The sequence below is a fragment of the Bos javanicus genome, chromosome 3, assembly GCF_032452875.1.
Source record: "Bos javanicus breed banteng chromosome 3, ARS-OSU_banteng_1.0, whole genome shotgun sequence".
NCBI lineage: Eukaryota > Metazoa > Chordata > Mammalia > Artiodactyla > Bovidae > Bos > Bos javanicus.
This window is the reverse complement of record NC_083870.1, coordinates 116,184,454-116,207,672: the sequence shown is the minus strand read 5'-3', so window position 1 is coordinate 116,207,672 and position 23,219 is coordinate 116,184,454. Positions and strand designations below refer to the sequence as shown.

The 23,219-nt window shown below is 45.4% G+C and overlaps 1 protein-coding gene across 1 annotated transcript in view; it reads left to right on the top strand.

Annotated features, from left to right (window-relative positions):
* IQCA1 (IQ motif containing with AAA domain 1) overlaps window positions 1–23,219 on the top strand; it is a 187,887-nt gene that overhangs the window by 7,109 nt on the left and 157,559 nt on the right. The window contains 4 exon segments of the mRNA XM_061412712.1: window positions 4,154–4,478; window positions 6,963–7,082; window positions 11,730–11,921; window positions 15,041–15,112. Coding sequence (XP_061268696.1) covers window positions 4,154–4,478; window positions 6,963–7,082; window positions 11,730–11,921; window positions 15,041–15,112 — 709 coding nt within the window.

The following is a 23,219-nucleotide window of genomic DNA, read 5'->3' as shown; positions in this document are numbered from 1 at the left end:
TCCTAGCTGAGTGGAATTCTAACTTTCTGATAGTAGCTTTTCGTCGTTATAATAAAGTTGTCTAGCAGAGTGCTGTTGCACTAGCAGTATTTTAAAAATATGGCCAAGTTTGGAGAAATCTAATACTTGAACCAGAGATTGTGGAGTGGCAGGGGCAGTATTCAGCCACCAAACTCAGTGGTGTGCTGGGAGGGAGGAGGCGTTCAGCTCTGTGTGTGTGTGTGTGTGTGTGTGTGTGTGCTGGGTCTTCATTGCTGCACAAGAGCTTTCTCTGTTTGCAGAGAGCAAGGACTACTCTTCATTGCAGAGCTCAGGCTTCTCACTGGTGTGGTTTCTCTTGTTCTGGAGTGCAGTCTCTAGGTTGCTCAGGCTTCAGCTGTGGCCCACAGGTTTAGCTGCTTCGCGGCATGTGGGATCTTCCTGGACCAGGGATTGAACCCATCTCTTGCACTGGCGGGTGGATTCTTAAACACTGAGTCACCAGGGAAACCCAGAAGTCCAGTTTTTAACTGCACATCTTTGTTTTCTTGTTGTGTCCAGCACACCTCTGCCCTCCAGGGTTTGTCCTGACAAACTAGAGTCCATTAGATTTCAGAGCCTGAATTCTGGAGCCAGGCTGCAAATCCTACATTCAGATTACACAACTCTGGGCAGTAGCTTCTCTGTGCCTCGATTTTCTTATCTGTAAATTGGAATAATAATAACAATCGCCTCATAGGGTTTAGATGGCAGAAAGTGAAGAGGAACTAAAAAGCCTTTTGATGAAAGTGAAAGTGGAGAGTGAAAAAGTTGGCTTAAAGCTCAACATTCAGAAAACGAAGATCATGGCATCTGGTCCCATCACTTCATGGGAAATAGATGGGGAAACAGTGGAAACAGTGGCAGACTTTATTTTTTTGGGCTCCAAAATCACTTCAGATGGTGATTGCAGCCATGAAATTAAAAGACACTTACTCCTTGGAAGAAAAGTTATGACCAACCTAGATAGCATATTGAAAAGTAGAGACATTACTTTGCCAACAAAGGTCCATCTAGTCAAGGCTATGGTTTTTCCAGTGGTCATGTATGGATGTGAGAGTTGGACTGTGAAGAAAGCTGAGCGCCAAAGAATTGATGCTTTTGAACTGTGGTGTTGGAGAAGACTCCTGAGAGTCCCTTGGACTGCAAGGAGATCCAACCAGTCCATTCTGAAGGAGACCAGCCCTGGATGTTCTTTGGAAGGAATGATGCTAAAGCTGAAACTCCAGTACTTTGGCCACCTCATGCGAAGAGCTGACTCATTGGAAAAGACTGTGATACTGGGAGGGATTGGGGGCAGGAGGAGAAGGGGACGACAGAGGATGAGATGGCTGGATGGCATCACCGACTCAATGGACGTGAGTCTGAGTGAACTCCGGGAGTTGGTGATGGACAGGGTGGCCTAGCATGCTGCGATTCATGGGGTCACAAAGAGTCGGACACGACTGAGTGACTGAACTGAACTGATATGTAAAGTACTTAGAACAGTGACCGGCATGATGTAAATATGAGCTGTTACCATCATCTTCATTTGAACCTAAAAGAGTTTTCACATCAATAGAAGCTTTTTATTTTGGGCCAGAAAGATGAAAATCTCCCATCTCTGCTCCAAGCATAGGAAAAAGAAACAGCATAAACTAATACAGCACTATAAGTCAACTATACTTGAATAAAATAAAAAATTTTAAAGTACAGAAATGAGTATATAAACAGTAACAGATATAAGTTCCTTTCTTGTTTTATGAGCACTAATACGTCAGTAGGTTTAGAAATTAAACAAACGTCCTGCTTATTGAGGTTGTGGTAATACTATGATTTCCATATTTATCTTTCTCTATAAATAAGAATGTTGCTTTGTTCTTAAATTATTTGTTCTTATATTTTGTTCTTAAATTATTTCAACTCCTCAAAATTAACAAAGCAAACATTTGTTTTGAATTTAAGTGATTTATTGAGAGAGCAGCAGTAGATCAGTAGAGTCTAGTAATAAAAATGAAGAAACAACACAGCACTTAATTTTGAAAAATATTCAGAGTATAGGTAGTGGCTTACCATATTTAAATAACTTATCATGACATCTGGTTAGTAAACGTTAATCATTTGTATGTTTAATTAGAAATTTTGATCAATAAAACAAAAATCAAATTACAAAAAAGGAACATTTTAAGTGTTATTTTCATTTATCTGAAACTTTTATTTTAAAAAATATTTAAATTTTACTTTTAAATTTATATTAATTTTAGGCAGATGGACATGGAAATCCTGTTTCTTACATGTTGTCTCAGCAGATGTTGTGATTATGCATCTCGTGGGGGGGGGCTTCTTTTATTTTGAGTGGAGGAGGAGGTGGCAGCATGGGTTAGATTGTGGATTCAGCTCACGACTGTGCAGACCGGGGTTCAGGTGCTGACCTCCCCTCTGAAGGGCAGACCCTATCTTCCACCCTGGTGGAGAGATGGGAGCCGCCCTGCCCCGCATCTGCGGATGCTGGATGCTGCATCCAGCGGATGCTGGATGCTGTGGATGCTGCATCCAGCGGATGCTGGATGCTGTGGATGCTGCGAGGATGGCACACGGCTCGGAACTCGGCCGGCAGCTGGTTTCAGTGTGAGATGCTCACACGTTCTTACCCCACGGGAGGGAGAGGAGCCTGCGTGAGGAAGGGCAGATGGTGGAGGAGAGCTCTGGAGGGCATGCCTGGGGATGACCTCAGGCAGGAGATGAGGGCCTCCTGTTCAACAAGGTGGGTTGACCAGCGTATGTATCTCCACCTCCTCCCGTGACGGCCTCTGAAAAGGCAGTAAGGACTGTAAACACACAAGGGCCACGAGAACGCTTGACCAGAGATAGCAGGATGCTGTCAAGGGACAAAAAGCAGATGTGGATGAAAGGGAGGGCCTGGGTAGAGAGTGTGACCTGCAGGTCAGCAGAGGTGGGTGACCAGCAGTCTGCAGGACCTTGGGAAGGTCGTTCAGAGGTGAGGGGACTGGTCACAGATCAGCGGAGGGGCATTTCCACCCCAGAGAGCAAGGGCCAAGCTGTTCCCATCCTGGTGGCCAAGGCCGGTCCAGGTGACCTGGACCCAGGGAGGGACGCGGGACACAGGTGGGTGCAGACATGAGAGTCTGGGCTGACCCAGGACAGGCCGTGAGAGCCCGTAGCCCCCTGGACCCACGAGCTTGTCAGGCAGTGTTTGGAGCCGCCCTCGCCAGCACGTTCCTGGGAAGACCTTATCTAGAGAGATGGACATTGTGGGTTTTACCTTCTTCCCAGGGAGACAGCCAAGATTCTGCCCACCCCTCACCCCCTGGTTAGGCCCGCTGGTTATAAGAAGTCCCTTCCCAGACACAGTGAACTTTCACTTAGCTTTTCAGAACTGGATCTTGGATATAAATGAGAGCCAAAAATTGCCCAGATTTTGAAAGAAAACAGAAGTCTCTTCTGTGAGTGTATTGATCAGAGTCCTGGCAGGGATAGGAGGGCATGCTCAGTGGAAATGGGGGGATGGGTTATGGTGAGGGGATGGGGGATGGGGGGTGAATAGGGGGCCGGGTGACAAAAGTGTGGGCTAAATCTTGGGAAACCAGCAAGGGATTGGGGGTGTGGCCACCACCCTACACCTTTGGTAGAAGAAGGGGGCAATGGAGGGGACACCCTTCCATCTAACCCTCCCGCTCCTCAGCACCCCTGGCTGCACCCCTCACTGACTCAGACAAGGGTGAGGAGCCAGTCTCCCAGGCCAGCTGGTAACTCAGTTAATTCCCACTCAGCCATGTCATTCTTTGGCTCCAGGATGCAGTGATGGGTCGAGTTGGAATGAACTGAGGAGGCATGCAGCCAAGGAGGCTGAGGAGTGGGAGAGTTAGATGGAAGGGTCTCCCCTCCACTGCCCCCTTCTTCCACCAAAGGTGAAAAGCTTTTCAAACCATTTATTTGATAATAATAGTTGTAGTCATATCCAAAACTCATATGCCCAACAAAACGGAACATACGTGGTCTAAAGAACATTGCCGCCACATGCAGTGTTCTCAGCTCATATTTATGGTATGTTGCTTTTTGTTACACCAGATGCCCAGTATCTATGCCTTGCAAAGTAATTTCTGCTTCCTGAACTGTCTACTCTGTCTTCCCTCAGAATGTATAATAAGATGTGGCATCAGACCCAAGAAGCCCTCAATTCTTTGCTTGATACAGAATCTCAGAAGATGATGGAACCACAAAAGAATCAAGTGTTCATCTTCCAGATGTTAGCCACCTTCTATATCAAATACGTGCAGATCTTCAGAAACCTGGAGAATGTCTATGACCAGATAGTCCAGCCACAGAAACGCATTCTGATCCGAAAAATCCTGGATGCTGTGATGGGTCGCATCCTGGAGCTGAAGAATGAGATGGTTGAGTTGGAATTAACTGAGTTCCATTACTTTGATGATATCTTACAGGATCTAAAGTTGGAGCCTGTAAGTACTTAAGTTTTTTTTTTTTTTTCATATTAGTTTCTTTTTGTTGTAAATAAGATATGTAGGCCTGTAACCAATAATCTACAGACTTTCTAGGCATATTGACTGGTTGTATGCTGTATTGAAAGTTGAAGCATAGCCCTTCAATGAGACTTTACTGCTGTGGACATGGATGGGGTTCATTCAGCTTTTGGTTCAGATGAGTTGTTGCATGGTCCTGGGATCTGCTGAACACCGGGGTTGTTGTGGTCGGTCTTGTCACCATGGTATCTGCCTGAGCCAGTTGGAAGAATGGAGTAGGATGACCCTTTCACAAATAATCCCCCCAGTTTCCAACAGCAGTGCCACTTCTTCTGTTTCCAGAAGACATCTCTGTCTGGCCTTTGCCTCCCATCATCTTCTTGATGAGCAGCCTCTTGGTTGCTGGTTCCTAATCCCCAGGAAGATGCATCTCCTCCTTTGCTTTGGGTCAGTGGTGACTCAAATTCTCTAGTAACACTTCTACAGTTTTGATCATTGACCTTGGAATGGGAAACATTCATCTGACCTCCACTGATAGGATGAGATGGTTGGATGGCATCACTAGCTCAATGGACATGACTTTGAGCAAACTCTGGGAGATGGTGAAAGACAGGGAAGCCTGGTGTGCTGCAGTCCCTGGGGTCACAGAGAGTTGGAGACAACTAAGTGGCTCAGCACCAGTTTGAAATACCTGCACACAAAAGAAGAACAGGAGTTTAAACTAGTGTATAGAAACAAGTTTTCTAATAAAGCAAATTAATTTTTTAAATGATTCTTGCAGTGGGGTAATTAAGGTAAAAATAAAACCAAATTATTTTTTTAATTGTAACTATTTACACACAAATGGTCAATGCGCTGATGTTAAATTATTAGATTTAATTCAAAGAGCTCTATAGCTCAATTCTTTGCTATCCGAATTTAAATTATTATTTTAGGTAGGCTTCAGTTCAGTTCAGTTCAGTCCCTCAGTCGTGTCCGACTCTTTGCGACCCCATGAATCGCAGCACGCCAGGCCTCCCTGTCCATCACCAACCCCCGGAGTTCACTAAGACCCACGTCCATCGAGTCGGTGATGCCATCCAGCCATCTCATCCTCTGTCACCCCCTTCTCCTCCTGCCCCCAATCCCTCCCGGCATCAGAGTTTTTTCCAATGAGTCAACTCTTTGCATGAGGTGGCCAAAGTACTGGAGTTTCAGCTTTAGCATCATTCCCTCCAAAGAACACCCAGGGCTGATCTCCTTTAGAATGGACTGGTTGGATCTCCTTGCATTCCAAGGGACTCTCAGGAGTCTTCTCCAACACCACAGTTCAAAAGCATCAATTCTTGGCACTCAGCTTTCTTCACAGTCCAACTCTCACATCCATACGTGACCACAGGAAAAACCATAGCCTTGACTAGATGAACCTTTGTTGGCAAAGTAATGTCTCTGCTTTTCTATATGCTACCTAGGTTGGTCATAATTTTTCTTCCAAAGAGTAAGTGTCTTTTAATTTCATGGCTGCAATCACCATCTGAAGTGATTTTGGAGCCCAGAAAAATAAAGTCTGACACTCTTTCCACTGTTTCCCCATCTATTTGCCATGAAGTGGTGGGACCGGATGCCATGATCTTCGTTTTCTGAATGTTGAGCTTTAAGCCAACATTTTCACTCTCCACTTTCACTTTCATCAAGAGGCTTTTTAGTTCCTCTTCACTTTCTGCCATAAGGGTGGTGTCATCTGCATATCTGAGGTTATTGATATTTCTCCTGGCAATCTTGATTCCAATTTGTGTTTCTTCCAGCCCAGCATTTCTCATGATGTACTCTGCAGATAAGTTAAATTAGCAGGGTGACAATATACAGCCTTGACGTACTCCTTTTCCTATTTGGAACCAGTCTGTTGTTCCATGTCCAGTTCTAACTGTTGCTTCCTGACCTGAATATAGGTTTCTCAAGAGGCAGGTCAGGTGGTCTGGTATTCCCATCTCTTTAAGAATTTTCCACAGTTTATTGTGATCCACACAGTCAAAGGCTTTGGCATAGTCAATAAAGCAGAAATAGATGTTTTTCTGGAACTCTCTTGCTTTTTCCATGATCCAGCAGATGTTGGCAATTTAATCTCTGGTTCTTCTGCCTTTTCTAAAACAAGCATGAACATCTAGGTAGGCTTAGATAAGATTATATTTCTTTAAAGAAAATTCCTCAAGCTATCGTTAGTTCATTGAGGCCTAATTGATATGGATTACTGGAATTTTGTGATAATGATCAAAATGAGATATGTTATACTTTCCCGTTTTGACTTTATTTGTGCCTACCTGACGGGGACAAGGTGTCTCACACCACTGGCTTCCTCACCTTGTAAGTGTGGGTGGGAGGTCGAGTGAGTCTCTGATGCACTTGTCCTGACTGTGGGTTTTACATGGATTTGGGTCCTGGAATTGTGACCAAAGTACTCTTTTGTTTCTTCTTTCTCTTCTCTAGCAACAGTTAGATATCCCCATACCCAAGTATTTTTTGAAGGAGAAGTTGGAAGTCATAAAAGGAAGAGAGAAAATCCTTTCCCAGATATTAGCAGAAAGTGGATTAGATGTATCTGCAAAGGTTTGTATATCGTTTTAATAAACTTCATTCCATAATCTGTAAAACCTCCTTTCCTGCTGCTCCTAACTGTAGGAGAAACAAGACTATTCTCAATGCGAGGAGAGCAACAGCCTTTCCCCCATGTTATTCAATCAGTAAGACATTGAATAACTTTTGGGTGTGTTTTTGACCAGTCATAGCCACTCCTGTCCAAGAACTTAGAGATCAAAACACAGTATTGGTTAAATCAGAAGCTCTGAGATTGAGTAGATGATCAACTCAGTCTCATGTTTCATCTCCAAGTCACCCAGCCTACGGTCAGAAACTGAATGTTGTTCATATAAAATAATTAAGTACTGAGTAACTAGGAGCTATAAACGACACTTTCTGAAAATGCTGATTGACCTCCTATAACTTCAAGTTGAGGGAGACTTCCCTGGGGATCCAGTGGTTAAGACTTTGCCTTCCAGTTAAGGGGGTGCAAGTCCCATCCCTGGTTGGGGAGCTAAGATTCCACATGCCTCGTGACCAAAAAACCAAAAGATTAAAAAAAAAGAAGTAGCAGCAATATTACAACATATTCAATAAAGACTTCAACAATGGTCCACATCTAAAAAAATAAATCTTAAAAAGTAACTTCAAGTTGAGTGGCACTTAGATCACCTGGAGTAGACTCTCTCTGGGGAAAGGGGGGAAACCTGTAGACCCCCTGGACAGCCCCGGGCAAAGCCCAGTGGGAGCTCTAAGCGCTTTCCTCCTTTGTCCCCCGGTATGCGCGCAGCTGTACCCTCTGCCCGTTACAGTAGCTGTCTTGGCTTTAACTCTCTCTGCCTTCTTGTGGATTCTGTGTTTATTTCCCTGCAGCCTCCTGGCGGGCAGCTCTTTCCGCAGGGCACTGCCATCGCAACCTGATGCATTCCAGTGCCCCTCTCTGCCTCCAGAGTCATGCCTCCCGCCCTCCGGCTGGTCGTCCCGGCCTAAGCATTAAGGCGGCAGCAGACCATCCACCCAGGGACAGTGCAGGGTGACAGGGGCACCCTTAGTAGCCATGCTGGGACTGTGGGTGCAGCCTAGGTGCACAGGGGGAAACGACTCCCGTGGCCTTTAGACGGGTATGCCTCAGGGGGCATTGCCAGCCCGCGCTGTGCCACGCGTTGAGGAAGATTCCAGGTGCCCCCGGGATGGCATCGCGGAGGGAGCAGCGCGTGCCCTGCCTGCCTGCCGAGGGACACAGGTCGGGTACTGCTCTTCGAGCACACATACCGAGCCCTGAGCCACCTGTCGTTTTGCATGGGCGGCTTCACACTGCACCCCAGCCATACGTGCCAGCCAGTCAAGCAGTCCTCTTCCTGCAGAGCCTGGTGTGACAGTGTCCCTACAGATGCCTTGCCTGACCCGCCTCATTCAGGACCACCCCTCCTCCCACTGCTCCTCCCCTAAACATCTGGCCCCTCTTCTGCATCAAATTTTCTTCCAAGTGGACTCCTGGGAATCTGGCCTTGGGGGTCGTCCAGCCATCCCTTCACCACCTGCTCCTGGGTCTGTGCCTCCAGTTCCCACATCACTAGAACAGAGCCCGCCCCCACCAGGCATCCCCACCCCTGGGAGTCCCTGGCCCAGAGCGTTGACACGCAGTGCAGAATCCACGGGATCTCCTGGGAAGATGGAGAAGGGCGATTACATCGCACACAGCGCAGTTGCACTAAGACGTCCTCCCTGCCTCTTCTCCCCCAGTCCATCTTGCTTTGTGCAGGGTCAGCAGTAGAAAGGTTTCTGCCCCTCCTTCACTCAGCATTCAGCCTCAGCGGCTCCTCTCTCCTCCTTAGGTCGAGCCATTCATCTCTGTTTTCCAGGCCCCATTTCTGGGGTACCTAAGGGTGCTCAGTGGAACATGGGGGTTCCGGGCAACACCCGGGTGTCTGTGTGACTTTCCTGGGCCTGTCATTGTCTCACTGGACCCCCTGCTCTTGCCTTAAGCTGTTTATTTCTTGCAGATATTTACAATGTATACCCCAAGAAGGACTTTTTTATTAGAATTCTTTTTTTTTTTCTGTGTAGCATGTGGCATATGGGATCTTAGTTTCCAGATCAGGGATCAAACCTAGGCCCTCTTCATTAGGAGTGCAGAGTTTTAGCCTTTGGACCACCAGGGAAATCCCTGCACAAAGAATTTTAATAAAGGGAAAATAACTGCCCACTTCTGCACTGGTCATGCTGAGTATTTACTCTTATGGCCTCCTCCACTGACTTTCAGATATCTTTGTTGTATTGAGTGGATATCTCAAATCCCTCACATGTATCCCATGAGGGCTGAAATTATTTTCAGAATGGCAGTGTGCAATCTAAAGGAAATAGACAATAATAAATGGCATTTGCTGAGGACCTGCTCTACACTTAAGGGTTTATACATACATCATCTGATTTATACCAGCATAATATTTATTTTGGGCTTTTCCAGTGGCTCAAATGGTAAAGAATCTGCCTGTAATGTGGGAGGCCTGGGTTGGATCCCTGGATTGCGAAGATCCCCTGGAGGAGGGCGTGGCAACCCATTCTGATATTGTTGCTTCGGAGAAGCCCATAGACAGAGGAGCCTGGTGGGCTACAGTTTACAGGGTCACAAAGAGTCGGACACGACTGAGGGACTAAGCACAGCACAGCATAGCAACATTTATTTGGGGCTTCCCAGGCGGCACTAGTGGTAAAGAACCTGCCTGCTGGTGCAGGAGACATTAAGAGATTCAGGTTCGATCCCTGGGTCGGGAAGATCCCCTGGAGAAGGAAGTGGTAACCCACTCCAGTATCCTTGCCTGGAGAATCCCATGGACAGAGGAACCTGGCAGGCTACAATCCATGGGGTCGCAAAGAGTCAGACACGACTGAGGCAACTTTGCACGCACGCATGCAATATTCATTTTACCTTCACTTCCAAAGTGCATTATTGAAAAGAACAGCTCCCTGCAAATCTGAAGCAGCAAGATGCCCCTGGACACCGAACCCTAAGCAGTTGTGTGAAAGAGCTTCCTTGGAAGGCCCTGTTGCCTCCATGCTGAGGGGCCGTGGGAGCTTTCATGAAAGAGGGTGACTCATCATTTCAAATGGGGTGAGTCCCTTACTAAGCGTAGGAACTGCATGAATTCCTTTACTTTCTTCAGCCTCAGTCTTCCTTTTATGTACAAAAGGGAAGTGTTAGTCTCTCAGTCCTGTTTGACTTTTTGCAGTGCCGTGGACTCTAACCCGCCAGACTCTTCTGTCCATGGAGTTTTCCAGGCAATGGTACTGGCGTGGGTTGCCCTTCTCTTCTCCAGTGGATCTTTCCGACCCAGGGATTAGACAAGGGTCTCCCACGCTGCAGGCAGATTCTTCAGCATCTGAGCCACCAGGGACGCCCTTTACAGATGAATACTTGGCTGTGTTGGGTATTAGTTGCAGCACTCATGATCTTTAGTTGCTACAGTTGGGGTCTTAGTTCCTTGACCAGGAATCAAACCCAGGCCCTGCTTTGGGAGTGTGGAGTCTTCGCCGCTGGGCCAGCAGGGCAGTCCCCAGCGTTGGTCACAGTAGTACCTGTCTTGGCCGTTGCCTTGTGAATTGGATGAGAAAGCACGTGGAAAGCAATTCTGGCATCTATCCTCAATAAAATGGCCCTTCCCTCCCTCTCTTGCCGCTTTGTCTGCATTCCCCGCCGCCACCCCCGTTACACAGAGAAGTGACCATCCTGAGGAGCGGTGGCCCAGGGGATGAGCTACAGCATCTGCCCGTGGGCTGCACTCTCCTGCCCGCACCCACATGTGGCCGTTGCTGCCCCCTGAGGCCGGGGCAAGGGCTCAGCCCATGATTGAGTGGTTTTTGGATTCGAACAGCCTCTTCCTTCTGCCTCTGTCCAGGTAGGAGGCTTGGGTGAAGCCACACCAGGTCCACAGCTTCGCCCTCCCTCCCGGGACGACAGAGGGCCTCAGGCCTGAGCCCATGCAGGGCCCTGGACGCACCCCCCACCAGCAGCAGCCTTGCTCTCACCCCTGTCCTCAAAAAGCTGCACTGCCCCTCCCTGAGTCTGCCCAAACTTCCCCCACATGAGATCTCCAAAGACAGCATTCTTGAGCAGTTCCCACCATGGTTAGATGTTTTAAAGGACAAATATGGAGGTGCTGGGAGAGGTTTCTCTTACAAAGTTAAATGCTTCTGAAATGGTCCGAATATTAGTTTCACATTCACTAGATGGTTCTGTAAGTTATTTTAAAGCCAGCATTTGGCTTCGTCTATATTTCGCATTTTAAATTCTCCTAGTAGATCTATATTTTCAATTTCTACTATGAAGTTAATGGAACATTGGTAGCCATTTCAGGTTGATTTTGATCCGTTTTCATTGGCATCCCTCGTATAGTCTGCTGCCAACCTAAAACATTGTGGAGCTAATTAGGATTTTGTTCAAAATGGTAGAGGAAGGCTTAACAGATCCTTACATACAAGCTCACAGTGTGAACATGACATATTATCAAAATATGCGTATGCTTGGGAAAAAAATGATTCATATTGAATGGCTGCAATTCTCTCAGTAGTTTGGAGACTCTTAGCAGGGTGGTGTTAGAAGTAAGTATGTGATGTTTCTGGAATCAGTTAAGGTCGTGAGCATGTTTAAACATTGATTTATCTTAAATGTTTTTGCAGAAATACCAAGTAAAGCCTATCCCCCTAGAAGAGGCTGTTAAATTGATCCAGATTGCCGAGAGGGCACGGCAAGGGCGCCTGAGAGCCATGTTCATGAAGCAGATCTACCTGCAGGAATACAGAGCCAAGCAAGCCAGGTTACTCGGTGATAAAGTGGCGGATGTGAGCGCCGCTGCGCTGAGAATCCAGAAGGTGTGACCATGGGGGACAAGGTGGAGATGCAGCCCGGGGGTGGGGCTGAGCGCCAGAACTCATCGTTCCCAAGTCCCGCCTCTAGCAGGAGAGTGGCAGTGACAGAGTTAGTCACTCAGTCGTGTCCAGCTCTTTGCAGCCCCACAGACTGTAGCCCACCAGGCTCCTCCCTCCATGGAATTCTCCAGCCAAGAATACTGGAGTGGGTTGCTATTTCCTCCTCCGAGGGATCTTCCTCACTTAGGGATCGAACCCAGGCCTCCTGCATCGCAGGCAAATTGTTTACGGTCTGAGCCACCAGAGAAGCCTTTAGTAGAACTGGACTAAATTCCAGAAAAGACTGTTTTTATCCTGGGGAAACTGTTAAGCATGCTTGGTTATGTTTTTTTCAAATTGCATTATAAATAGGTCTGAAACTCAGGACCTTTTATTGATGTATTTTTAAAAATCATCTATAACTTTCGGAGGCAGTATTGCTATACAAGTCCTCACTGCATTTTTAAAACTGCATTTACACACAGACATGTGATTATAGAAGGGAGCAGGGTTAACACCTAGGAGCTTACAGAAGCGTGTACCATTCACGTACGCTTCAGGGAACACCACCGATGACCACACGTGGATGCTCCTTTCAGGAGCCCTGGAAATTTCCTTGCCTTTGTCAGATGACCCTCTTGATTTATACTCCCATCTTTTTTCAAATTGTGACTGAGGTTGCTCATGGAAAAATGAAGAAAACTGCAGCTCGATACAAATGAGAATTAGATTGGCAAGAAAGCGAGTATAAGGACATAAAGGGGAGCCAGAAGCTCAGAGCTCTTGTCCCCAATTGTGTTTGAATGGGAATTGGGAGGGGGCTGAGGAAAGGCAGAAAAAGACTACTTTCTTTCAAGTTTCTGTGGGGACATAAAGTCTTTTTTTAATTTACTTTATTGAAATATAGTTGATTTACAATGTTTTGTTAATTTTTACTGTACAGCAAAATGATTCAGTTGTGTGTGTGTTTGTATACATATGTGTGTGTGTATGTGTATACTTTTTATTATTTTCCATTATGGTTTATCAGAGGGGGGTGAATATGCTTTCCTGTGGTCTACAGTAGGAGCTTGTTATCCATCCTGTATATGAAACTGGTACTGATGAACCTGTAGGAGCAGAGACGCAGACACAGAGAGTGGGCTTGGGGACGCAGTGGGAGGGAGAGGGCGGGGACATTTGAGAGTGTGGCACCGACTCGTGTACACTTGTTCAGTTGCTCAGTCGTGTCCGACTCTGTGTGACCCTGTGGACTGTAGCCCACCAGGCTCCTCTGTCCATGGGGTTTCCCAGACAAGAGTACTGGAGTGGGGTGCCATTTCCTTCTCCCATGTATGTAACCCTATGTGTAAAATAGTAGGAAGTTGCTCTATAATACAGGGAGCTCAGCCCACTGCTCTGTGACGACCTAGGGGGTGGGATGTGGTGGGGAGGGCCAGAGAAAGGGGATACAGGGATACATGCGGCTGATGGACGTTGTTGTATGGCAGAAACCAGCACAACATTGTAAATCAATTATCCTCCAATTGAAAAATTTAAAAAGACAGTAAAAAATAATAATAGTTGCCTCTCCCACTAGCTCCCACTCCTTTTTTTCCAGCCCCACTTGGCAGCTGAATGTCTGTCCTCTATGGGGTTTGAAGTTTCTGGGGTATGGGATATGGGATACACATCTGAGTTCAGAACTTGAGTTGTACAATTCTTGGATGTTACTTGGTAATATTTCTCCACGGTACAGTGGAAATCTTGTAAAACCGTGAAGTACCACCCTCAGATTTAGTCCCAATCCTGCAATCAAGGAGTTTCTCTTAAAGAAATACAGGTACAGGAATCTCACCATAAAAAAAAACCACTATAGACTATCTCTTTATGTCCTCCAGATTTGTGGAGATACATTTGCCATGTCACCCTGTGTAACTTTGCGATGTATGACATCATGGTTAGATATATATGTGCATTTCATTATGATGACCACAGTAATTGGTCACACTTAACACACCCATCACCTCGCATGAACGCCGTTTTTTCTTATACTGAGAGCATTTAAGGTCTACTCCCCTAGCAGCTTGTAGGTATAAGATGCAGTATTGTTCACTGTAGTCACCATAGCATACATTCTGCATTCCCAGAACTTGTTCACTTTGTAACTGGTCCTTTGACCACCTTCACCTGTCTCCCTCCCCTGCCCAACCCCTGGCAGCCACAAAAACTACTCTGTTTCTATACACTCCGTGTTTTTAGATTACACATGTAAGTGAAACCATAAATTGCTTGTCTTCTTACAACTTATTTCTCTTAGCATCATGCCCTTAAAATTCATCCATGTTGTCGCAAATGAGAACTCCCTTCTCTTTGTGGCTTCACTGTATGTACATACCAGGGTTTCTTTATACACTCGTCCATCAGCAGGCGAGTTGTCTCCGTGTCTTGGCTATTGTGAATGGTGCTGTGGTGAACATTGGTGTGCATGTATCTCTTCAAGTTAGTGTTTTCCTTTTCTTCCGACAAATACTCAGGAGTGGAATTTCTGGAGCACACAGCAGTTCTATTTTTAATTTTTTGAGCACTCTGCTTACTGCTTTCCATAGCGGCTGTACCCAGGTCCATGCCCACCAACCGTACTGGAAGCTTCCCTTATCTTCACATCCTCTCTGACACTTGTTATCTCTTGTTTTTTCGATAACATCCGTCCTAACAGGTGTGAGGCTGTCACTGGGTCCGCAGTGGATTCTTCAGTTGCTACCAGGGTCTTGGATAAGGGTGGATCCTCTTTTGTCCCTGGGTGGACAGAACTGCCTTAGTCCTCCTTGTTTAATAGGGGATATTGGGACAAGGTTCTTCATCAGGGTCCACAACTGGGTCCTCAGACAGTGGACAGTGGCATAGGCCACTTCTGTGATTCATTCTTTAAAAATGTCACTGTGATCACAGAAGGAAAAGCACTCCATCAACACTGACACGTGGGCAACCTTGAGTGCATCATCATGTGTCGTTTGGCGTGTGCGGGTTGTGTGGGAGAAACGGCATGACCGTGTTTGATTTATCTTTACGTATTAAACAAGCAAGCATTTCTTTGTCTTTAGGTTTGGCGAGGTTTCCATCAGTGCAAGAGAACCGAAAGACAGAGACGAGAGGAGATGATATTTCTGGGGATGGTAAGTTTTCTTAGAGACAAGACCAGCATCTGGTTCTCTTAAAGACCAAGGAATCTGTAAGACCCGTGTCCCCCTCAGGGAGCGTTTGACAAAAGAAAGGAAAGCAACATACATGACCGGTGACTTAAGAGAATGGAATCCCGTGTATCATCTAGAAGCCTCCCTGGGGAGGGGAGGGGTTCTGGAGACACAGGATCATGTCTGTTTAGACGTCTGTTGGAGTATGTGGGCTGCTCTGAAGCGGGGACAAGCTGTGAGCTGCTCACCAGTGTCAGCTGTGGCCTCCACTCTGTTAATGTCTGTTAGTACTCATGACCAGGAGAATGGACTTGTCCCAATATAACTGCCTTCTCCTGAGAGATCTCCATGAAATGAAGTGAAGTGAAAGTCCACTCAGTCATGTCTGACTCTTTGCGACCCCAGGGACTGTAGCCCGCCAGGCTCCTCAGTCTATGGGGATTCTCCAGGCAAGAGTACTGCAGTCAGTTGCCATGCCCTCCTCCAGGGCATCTGATGATTACTGAATCAAGAGTTGAACAGATATGCTGCTAAGTCACTTCAGTCATGTCCGACTGTATTCGACCCCATAGACGGCAGCCCACCAGGCTCCCCCATCCCTGGGATTCTCCAGGCAAAAACACTGGAGTGGGTTGCCATTTCCTTCTGCAGTATGTGAAAGTGAAAAGTGAAAGTGAAGTCGCTCAGTCGTGTTCAACTCTTAGCGACCCCATGGACTGCAGCCCACCAGGCTCCTCCATCCGTGGGATTTTCCAGACAAGAGTACTGGAGTGGGGTGCCATTGCTTCGGGTTACATGTGCTTTAATTTGCTTCCTGGGGGTCCCAGAGGCTGCTCTCCAGGTGGAGGCGCTAGGCTGGGCTCTCCTGCAGCGGGCCACAAATTACCACAGATTTAGCAGCTTCAACAGCACAGACCTGTTCCCTCAGTCTCTGTGGGTCAGGGGTCTGGGCTTGGCTGAGTCCTTTGCTCAAGGGCTCATAGGCGGCAGTCTGGGTGTTGGCTGGGGATGGAGTCTCACCTGAGGTTCAACGGGGAAAGAAACAGTGCCCAAGCTCGTGTGGTTGTGGGCCAGATTCAGTTCCTGGTGGGCTGCCAGGCTGAATGCCTCAGTTTTTTCCTAGTTGTTAGCTGGAAGTGGCCCCCAGCCCCTTGCCATGTGGACTGTCCACGTGGCAGCTTGGTGGGGTGGGGAGCTGCGTACAGCCCCATGCGAGGATCACGAAAGTGGTGTGCATCGGCTTTGCCCTGACAGTGAAAGTGAAAGTCGCTCAGTTGTGTCCAGCTCTTTGTGACCCCATGGACTATACAGTCCATGGAATTTTCCAGGCCAGAATACTGGAGTGGGTAGCCTTTCCCTTCTCCAGGGGATCTTCCAACCCCAGGTCTCCCACATTGCAGGTGGATTCTTTACCAACTGAGCCACAAGGGAAGCCCAAGAATACTGGAGTGGGTAGCCTATCCCTTCTCCAGTGGATCTTCCCCACCCCGGAACTGAACCAGGGTCTCCTGCGTTGGAGCCGGATTATTTACCAACTGAGCTATGAGGGAAGCTTTGCCCTAGTCTGATGGTAATCAGGGAGTTGTAGGGTCTACTCTGTGTTTTTTAAGACAAAACTGATGAAAGTCATGGAGCAATGGCCTGAGTGTGGGACCAAATGCTACTTTTTCTGTATACGATAATGTCACTGGTAAGATCTTTTCGTTTACTTTAAATCCTAAAACCTCAGAAAATGTAAGCAGTCTCATCTTTGGTTGATTGCAGAACCCACTCCCTGCTCTTGCATCACTTTTTTCATGATCTGTCTAAATGCCAGGTGATGCGATAAATCATTTCAGAATAGCATGCATTTTGCTCTCGGAGAAGGAAATGTCAGCCCACTCCAGTATTCTTGCCTGGAGAATCCTATGGACAGAGGAGCCTGGTGGGCTACAGTTCATAGGATCGCACAGAGTCGGACTGAAATGACTCAGCACGCACACACGTTTTCCTCTGCCCCACATCCTGACTGCTCCACCAGTTTGGCCCAATGCATCATCTGTTGTCAGCACAGGATGGAAAACAGGCGTTATTTTGCTTGAGGGAGGGATTCACCGCCGTGGTGCCAACACCTGGAAGAGTATCTTTCCCTGGTGAAGGGGCGTGTGCCCACTGCACCTGTGTTCAGATTTCAGTTGTGGTGTCTAACCTTTACTGTCTCAAAGAATATGGTGACTCATCCCAGAGGGGTATGTGATTCAAGAAGCACCCTGATTTGATCACCTGCATTCTTGATTTCTCTTTCATCTTTGATTTTCAAAAACGAGTCGACATTTCTGTGGGGGACTGAGGGCCCTGGGATCGCAGCTCCTCTTCCGTTTCTTAGTTGGTGGGGCACTGCGAGCATCACACTGGTGAGTCACTGCCAGCTGTTACAGATCTTTATGATTTTAAGGCGGTGCTGGGTGGAATATTATTCAGCCATTAAAAGAGGGGAATCTTGATACATGCTACGACAGGGATGAACTCTGAGGGTGTTAGGCTAAGTGAAACAGGTCAGTCACAAAAAGACAAATGCCGCACGCTTCCATCTTTATAGGGGACCTAAAGTTGTCAGACGCATAGAAACGGGAACTATAAGGGTGGATGCCAGGGGCATGGTGGAGGGAAGCCAGCAGTTGTTCAATGGGTATAAATTTTTAGTTTGGAAAATAAAAAAGTCTCTCCGAATCTATTGCACAGCAACATGAATATACTCAACACTGCTGAATGGTTTACTTACAAATGGTAAAGGTAACACAGTTTATGTTTCGTGTTTTTCACCACAGTTAAAATTTTTTTTTAGCTCACTGAGACATTGAAATGTATACTGAAATGGTTTTATATGAATCATGACTGTTCTATTAATACATGTCAAAAAACTACATGTTAAAAATTTAATGAGACACTGTATTTCCTTGAATCTAAGATTTCATTCATTATAGGATACATCATGATGGAAAGTGAAAGAAAATGTTTGGGCAAATAAAACACCTCCCTTTTTGTAATACGTATATCCCTAATTTCAGATATGTTAAACCATGAAAAATGTATAGCTTAGAACTGGTAACAGAGGCAAGTTTTATCAGTCTTATTGGGGAGGGAGGTTTTTTCAAGTTATAATTATATTGGAAGAGTTAATATTGTTAAACGACCATACTCTCTCTCTCTTCAGTTGCTAAGCTGTGTCCAACTCTTGCGACCCCATGGACTGTAGCCCACCAGGCTCCTCTGTCCATGGGATCCTCCAGGCAAGAATAGTGGCATGGGTTGCCATTTCCTTCTCCAGCGACCATATTACACAAGGCAGGTTATGGACCTGGTATGAACGCTGTACACTCAGTTGCTTCAGTCCAGTCTGACTCTTTGTGACCCTATGGACTGCAGTCTGCCAGGCTCCTCAGTCCATGAGATTCTCCAGGCAAGAATACTGGAGCTGGTTGCCATGCCCTCCTCGGATTCAGTGTTCAGTTCAGTTCAGTCACTCAGTCATGTCTGACTCTTTGCGACCCCATGAATCGCAGCACGCCCAGGCCTCCCTGTCCATCACCAACTCCCGGAGTTCACTCAGACTCACGTCCATCGAGTCGGTGATGCCATCCAGCCATCTCATCCTCTGTCGTCCCCTTCTCCTCCTGCCCCCAATCCCTCCCAGCATCAGAGTCTTTTCCAATGAGTCAACTCTTCGCATGAGGTGGCCAAAGTACTGGAGTTTCAGCTTCAGCATCATTCCTTCCAAAGAAGTCCCAGGGCTGATCTCCTTCAGAATGGACTGGTTGGATCTCCTTGCAGTCCAAGGGGCTCTCGGGAGTCTTCTCCAACACCACAGTTCAAAAGCATCAATTCTTTGGCGCTCAGCTTTCTTCACCGTCCAACTCTCACATCCATACATGACCACAGGAAAAACCATAGCCTTGACTAGACGGACCTTTGCTGTGTAATCCCTATCAAATTACCAATGGCATTTTTCATAGAACTAGGACAAAAGTTTTTTTAATTTGTATGGGATCACAGAAGACCTTAAATAACCAAAGCAATCTTGAGAAGGAAAAACAGAGCTAGAGGTATCAGACTTCCTGATTTCAGACTATACTACAAAGCTACTATAATCTCAACAGTATGGTACTGGCACAAAAAAGACACATAAGTCAACAGAACAGGATAGAAAGCCCAGAAAGAAACCCATTAATTGACCATGGTCAATTAATCTATGACAAGGAGGCAAGAGTATAAATGGAGAAAAGACAGTCTCTTCAATAAGTAGTGCTGAAAAAACTGGACAGCTACATGTAAAGAATGAAATTAGAACATTCAAAATATCTGCCTACCAGTGCAGGACACACAGAGGACGTGGGTTCAATCGCTGGGTTAGGAAGATCTCCTAAAGAAGGAAATGGCAACCTGCTCCAGTATTCTTGCCTGGAGAATCCTTTGGACAGAGGAGCCTGGCGGGCTACAGTCCATGGGGTTGCAGAGAGTCAGACACCGCTGAAGCAACTGAGCGCCCACATACTAACACCATATACAAAAATAAGCTCAAAATGGATTAAAGACTGAAATGTAAAATCAAGTTATAATTACTGATAAGAGTGTGATGAGGTGTTTATTCTCATACACGGTGAGTTAAACTGATTCAGCTTTTCTGAAAGAGGCAACACGGTCATGAAAATACATCCTTTCCTCCAGTTCTATTTCTATCTTAAGTAAATCATCAGAAATAAAGGTTTATGTGCATAGACATTTCCTACAGTGTTGTTTTTATTAACGAAAAATTGGAAATAATCCTAGGGTTCTAGAGTAGGGATGGAGTTAAATGATTTATGGCGGACTTACATTAAAGTAATGATATGCCACCATTAACAAAATGTTTATGACTTATTTCTGATGTGAAAATGCTCGGAGTGAAAATACAGGATTTAGAATTACACATATAATATGAGTTAAACTAAATATGTAACGTATATCTATGCACACAAAAAAGAAAGTTTAAGTCATGCTCCTCCTAAATGTCAGGACTTTGAAAGTTTTTTGTTTTGATTGTATTTTCCAAACTGTTTAAATTTTACTGCATTAACTGGGAAAAGACACATATTTAAAAATAAAAGCAAATGGCCAAAGAATATTATCAAATTTTTCTTTTCAGATCTCTGAATTGTTTGATATATATACATAGGTGGACAGGTAATGGTACAAAATTATTTCTCTGTTCCACTCATTAGAGAAACACAGATAAGAGATGTACTGATAAAAACAGTGGTTATCTCCAATTTTCTACTTCAAAAATTAAGCTAGCAGTCAGAAGATTCAATCTAAGATAATCTAAGTTTAACATGAAATTTTATATAAGAAGCACTTTTGACTTAACCATTTCCATTTAATTTAATTCAGCCAACATTTACTAAAAACCTACGTGTAGTGTACCAGAAACTTAGAGAATGGCCAAATGCTATTTTTCCATGGTAAAGTCTTAATGGCTTACACTGATACCAAATAAAGATAGAATTGCTTGTTTTTCATTGTGATTTTTCTGTTTTACTTTGCCGTTTATATTTGCTCAGCTTACATAAAATAAGTCTGTTTTAATTTTTCAGCGATACAGGGTTTGGGCAGTGGAAACAGGACCACTTGTCTGTTTTGTATTACATGTGGCTTTCTCCAGTTTGCTTTTCCTCCAAGCATGTCTTGTCTTGTGTTACGTGTTCTATGAAATTGTACACCATTGAGAAATGTATGAATCCAATTTTTAAAAGAATGGTATCTTCTGTTGGCTGGCTGATAACCATAAAAATCCATTACCCCAAATCCTAGGAATGTTTTCAATTAAGTCTATTTTCCACTATATCACTAATTAAGATAGTGTCTACTCATTTTAAAATTTCATTTTTCCATTATTTTATTTTGTTTTGTCAATATATAAACTGTTGCCTTCTCTGATTAAAACAGTGTGTATATCTTTGTGGGAAGCCTGGCGTATTTCCAGGGGTGACTATTTAGTAACTGAATCCAGAATTAGAGCAAAAGACATCATTATGTCCTTAGTTCCTGACCAAATGTTGCCTTTACCATTGCCATATAAATTATTTTTTGATATTGCCGTTTAAAATATTTATATTCTAAAATCTACAAAGGAAAATAAATAGCACTCTAAAAATTCATGTGCAGTTATTTTAATTGGCAGAGCCAATGGAGTGGATCAAGGAGGAAACTTAATGAATGTAATACATTTTCTTCTGTGGATCCCTTTGAAATAATGTGTCCTACTGCCATGACCATGGTGTATTTTATGTTACCCTGAAGCTATCAATGTTTGCATTATAATAAAGAACACTAGGGGACACTTATTATAGAGGAGGAACTGACACTTCGAAATACATCAGCTAAATCCTCAAAACACCATAAAACCCTGCTCATTTTCAAATTCTAACATGAAACAAGCTACATTATAGATGATTTTTTGGTCAATAAATTGGACGTCTTTCTTATTAACAAATCCCCAGGTAGGAGTTTGGGAGACCAGTGAATGCTCCGGAAAGGCAGCTCTCTCCAGGGGCTCCCCTTGGTCCCCTGTCCTCAACTTCAGGCTCCTTTTTGAGAACTGCTGTCAGAGCCAAAATGAACCGAGAACCAAAATGAAATGGTCTTTACGATCACACTTGGATTTCAACCCCAAACCACAGTATCCAGCTTGGTTCTGTGCCGTATTCATCATATTTGGCTCCAAATGACCTTTGGTTGTTTTCTAGATGTAAATGTACTAAAACACAGATTTGCTCTGATATACGGGGGTTTGTTTTGCTTTGTTTTGTTGTTCAGTTGCTAAGTCACATCCAACTCTTTGCAACCCCACGGACTGCAGCACACCAAGCTTCCCTGTCCTCCACTTTCTCCCAGAGTTTACTCAAACTCATGCCCATTGAGTCGGTGATGCCATCTAACCATCTCATCTTCTGTCACTCCCTTCTCCTCCTGCAATCTTTTCCAGTATCAGGGTCTTTTCCAGTGAGTCGGCTATTCGCATCAGGTGGTCAAAGTACTGGAGCTTCAGCATCAGTCCTTCCAGTGAATATTCAGGGTTGATTTCCTTTAGGATTGACTGGTTGGATCTCCTTGCAGTCCAAGGGGCTCTCAAGAGTCTTCTCCAACACCACAGTTCAAAAGCATCAATTCTTCAGCACTCAGCCTTCTTCATGGCCCAACTCTCACATCCATACATGACTACTGAAAAACAACTCTCACATCCATACAAAGACTATGCAGAACTTTGTCAGCAAAGTGATGTCTCTACTTTTTAATTAGTTTCGTTTTAGTTTTTAAATGCAAAAAAAAAAAGTATATATATATGTTCCCTAAGTGTCTGGGGGCAGCAGCATCTTAGAAATGAATGCATGTCTCTGCAGGCTTTGAAGGGTTGCTCAGCAGGATGGATGAAGAGACAGGCAACTCGGTGGGCCCTTGGCCATGTGGGGCGGGGGTGGGGACACTTTGAGCCACACACTCACCTGCCCTCCGAGGCTCTGCTTCTCCTTCTGTAGAAAAAGGATGGTGCCACCTATTTCCCAGAGGTGTTAGAAGGGCTTCCGGACCCAGCCTGGAGCTTGAACAGGTTGCCTTCAAGAAATGGTGGCTGATGTTTATCACCTTGGAGAATTACGTTGCACTGTCATAATGACAGAATAATTTTGTGCAAAGGATGACTGTCAGGACCCGTGATGACTTTTCTATGTAACAAAGCACAGAATATTTCAAAATACGTCATTCCTTAACAGCATGCGCACGGCACTGATTTCAAAGGAGAAACGTTTCTGGCCCTTGTTTTGTGCTGTTCGTGTTACATTCCCGACCCCTCGGCCTTCTCAATCGACAGAAATTGATAAGGGAGGAGGAGAAGTTCAGGCAAGGCTTTTTTGGGGCCCTGCTGCAGCAAGGGGAGCAAACACAAGGAACAGGTTCCCTTGCTCACTCCCAGGGTGGGGGTAGGGGGTGTGAGCTGGTTCCTTATACAGGATGAGGGTAGGGGTGTGTCCAGGGATGGGGCTGGAGGGGTGGCCTAGGTGGTTTGCCAACCCCTAAG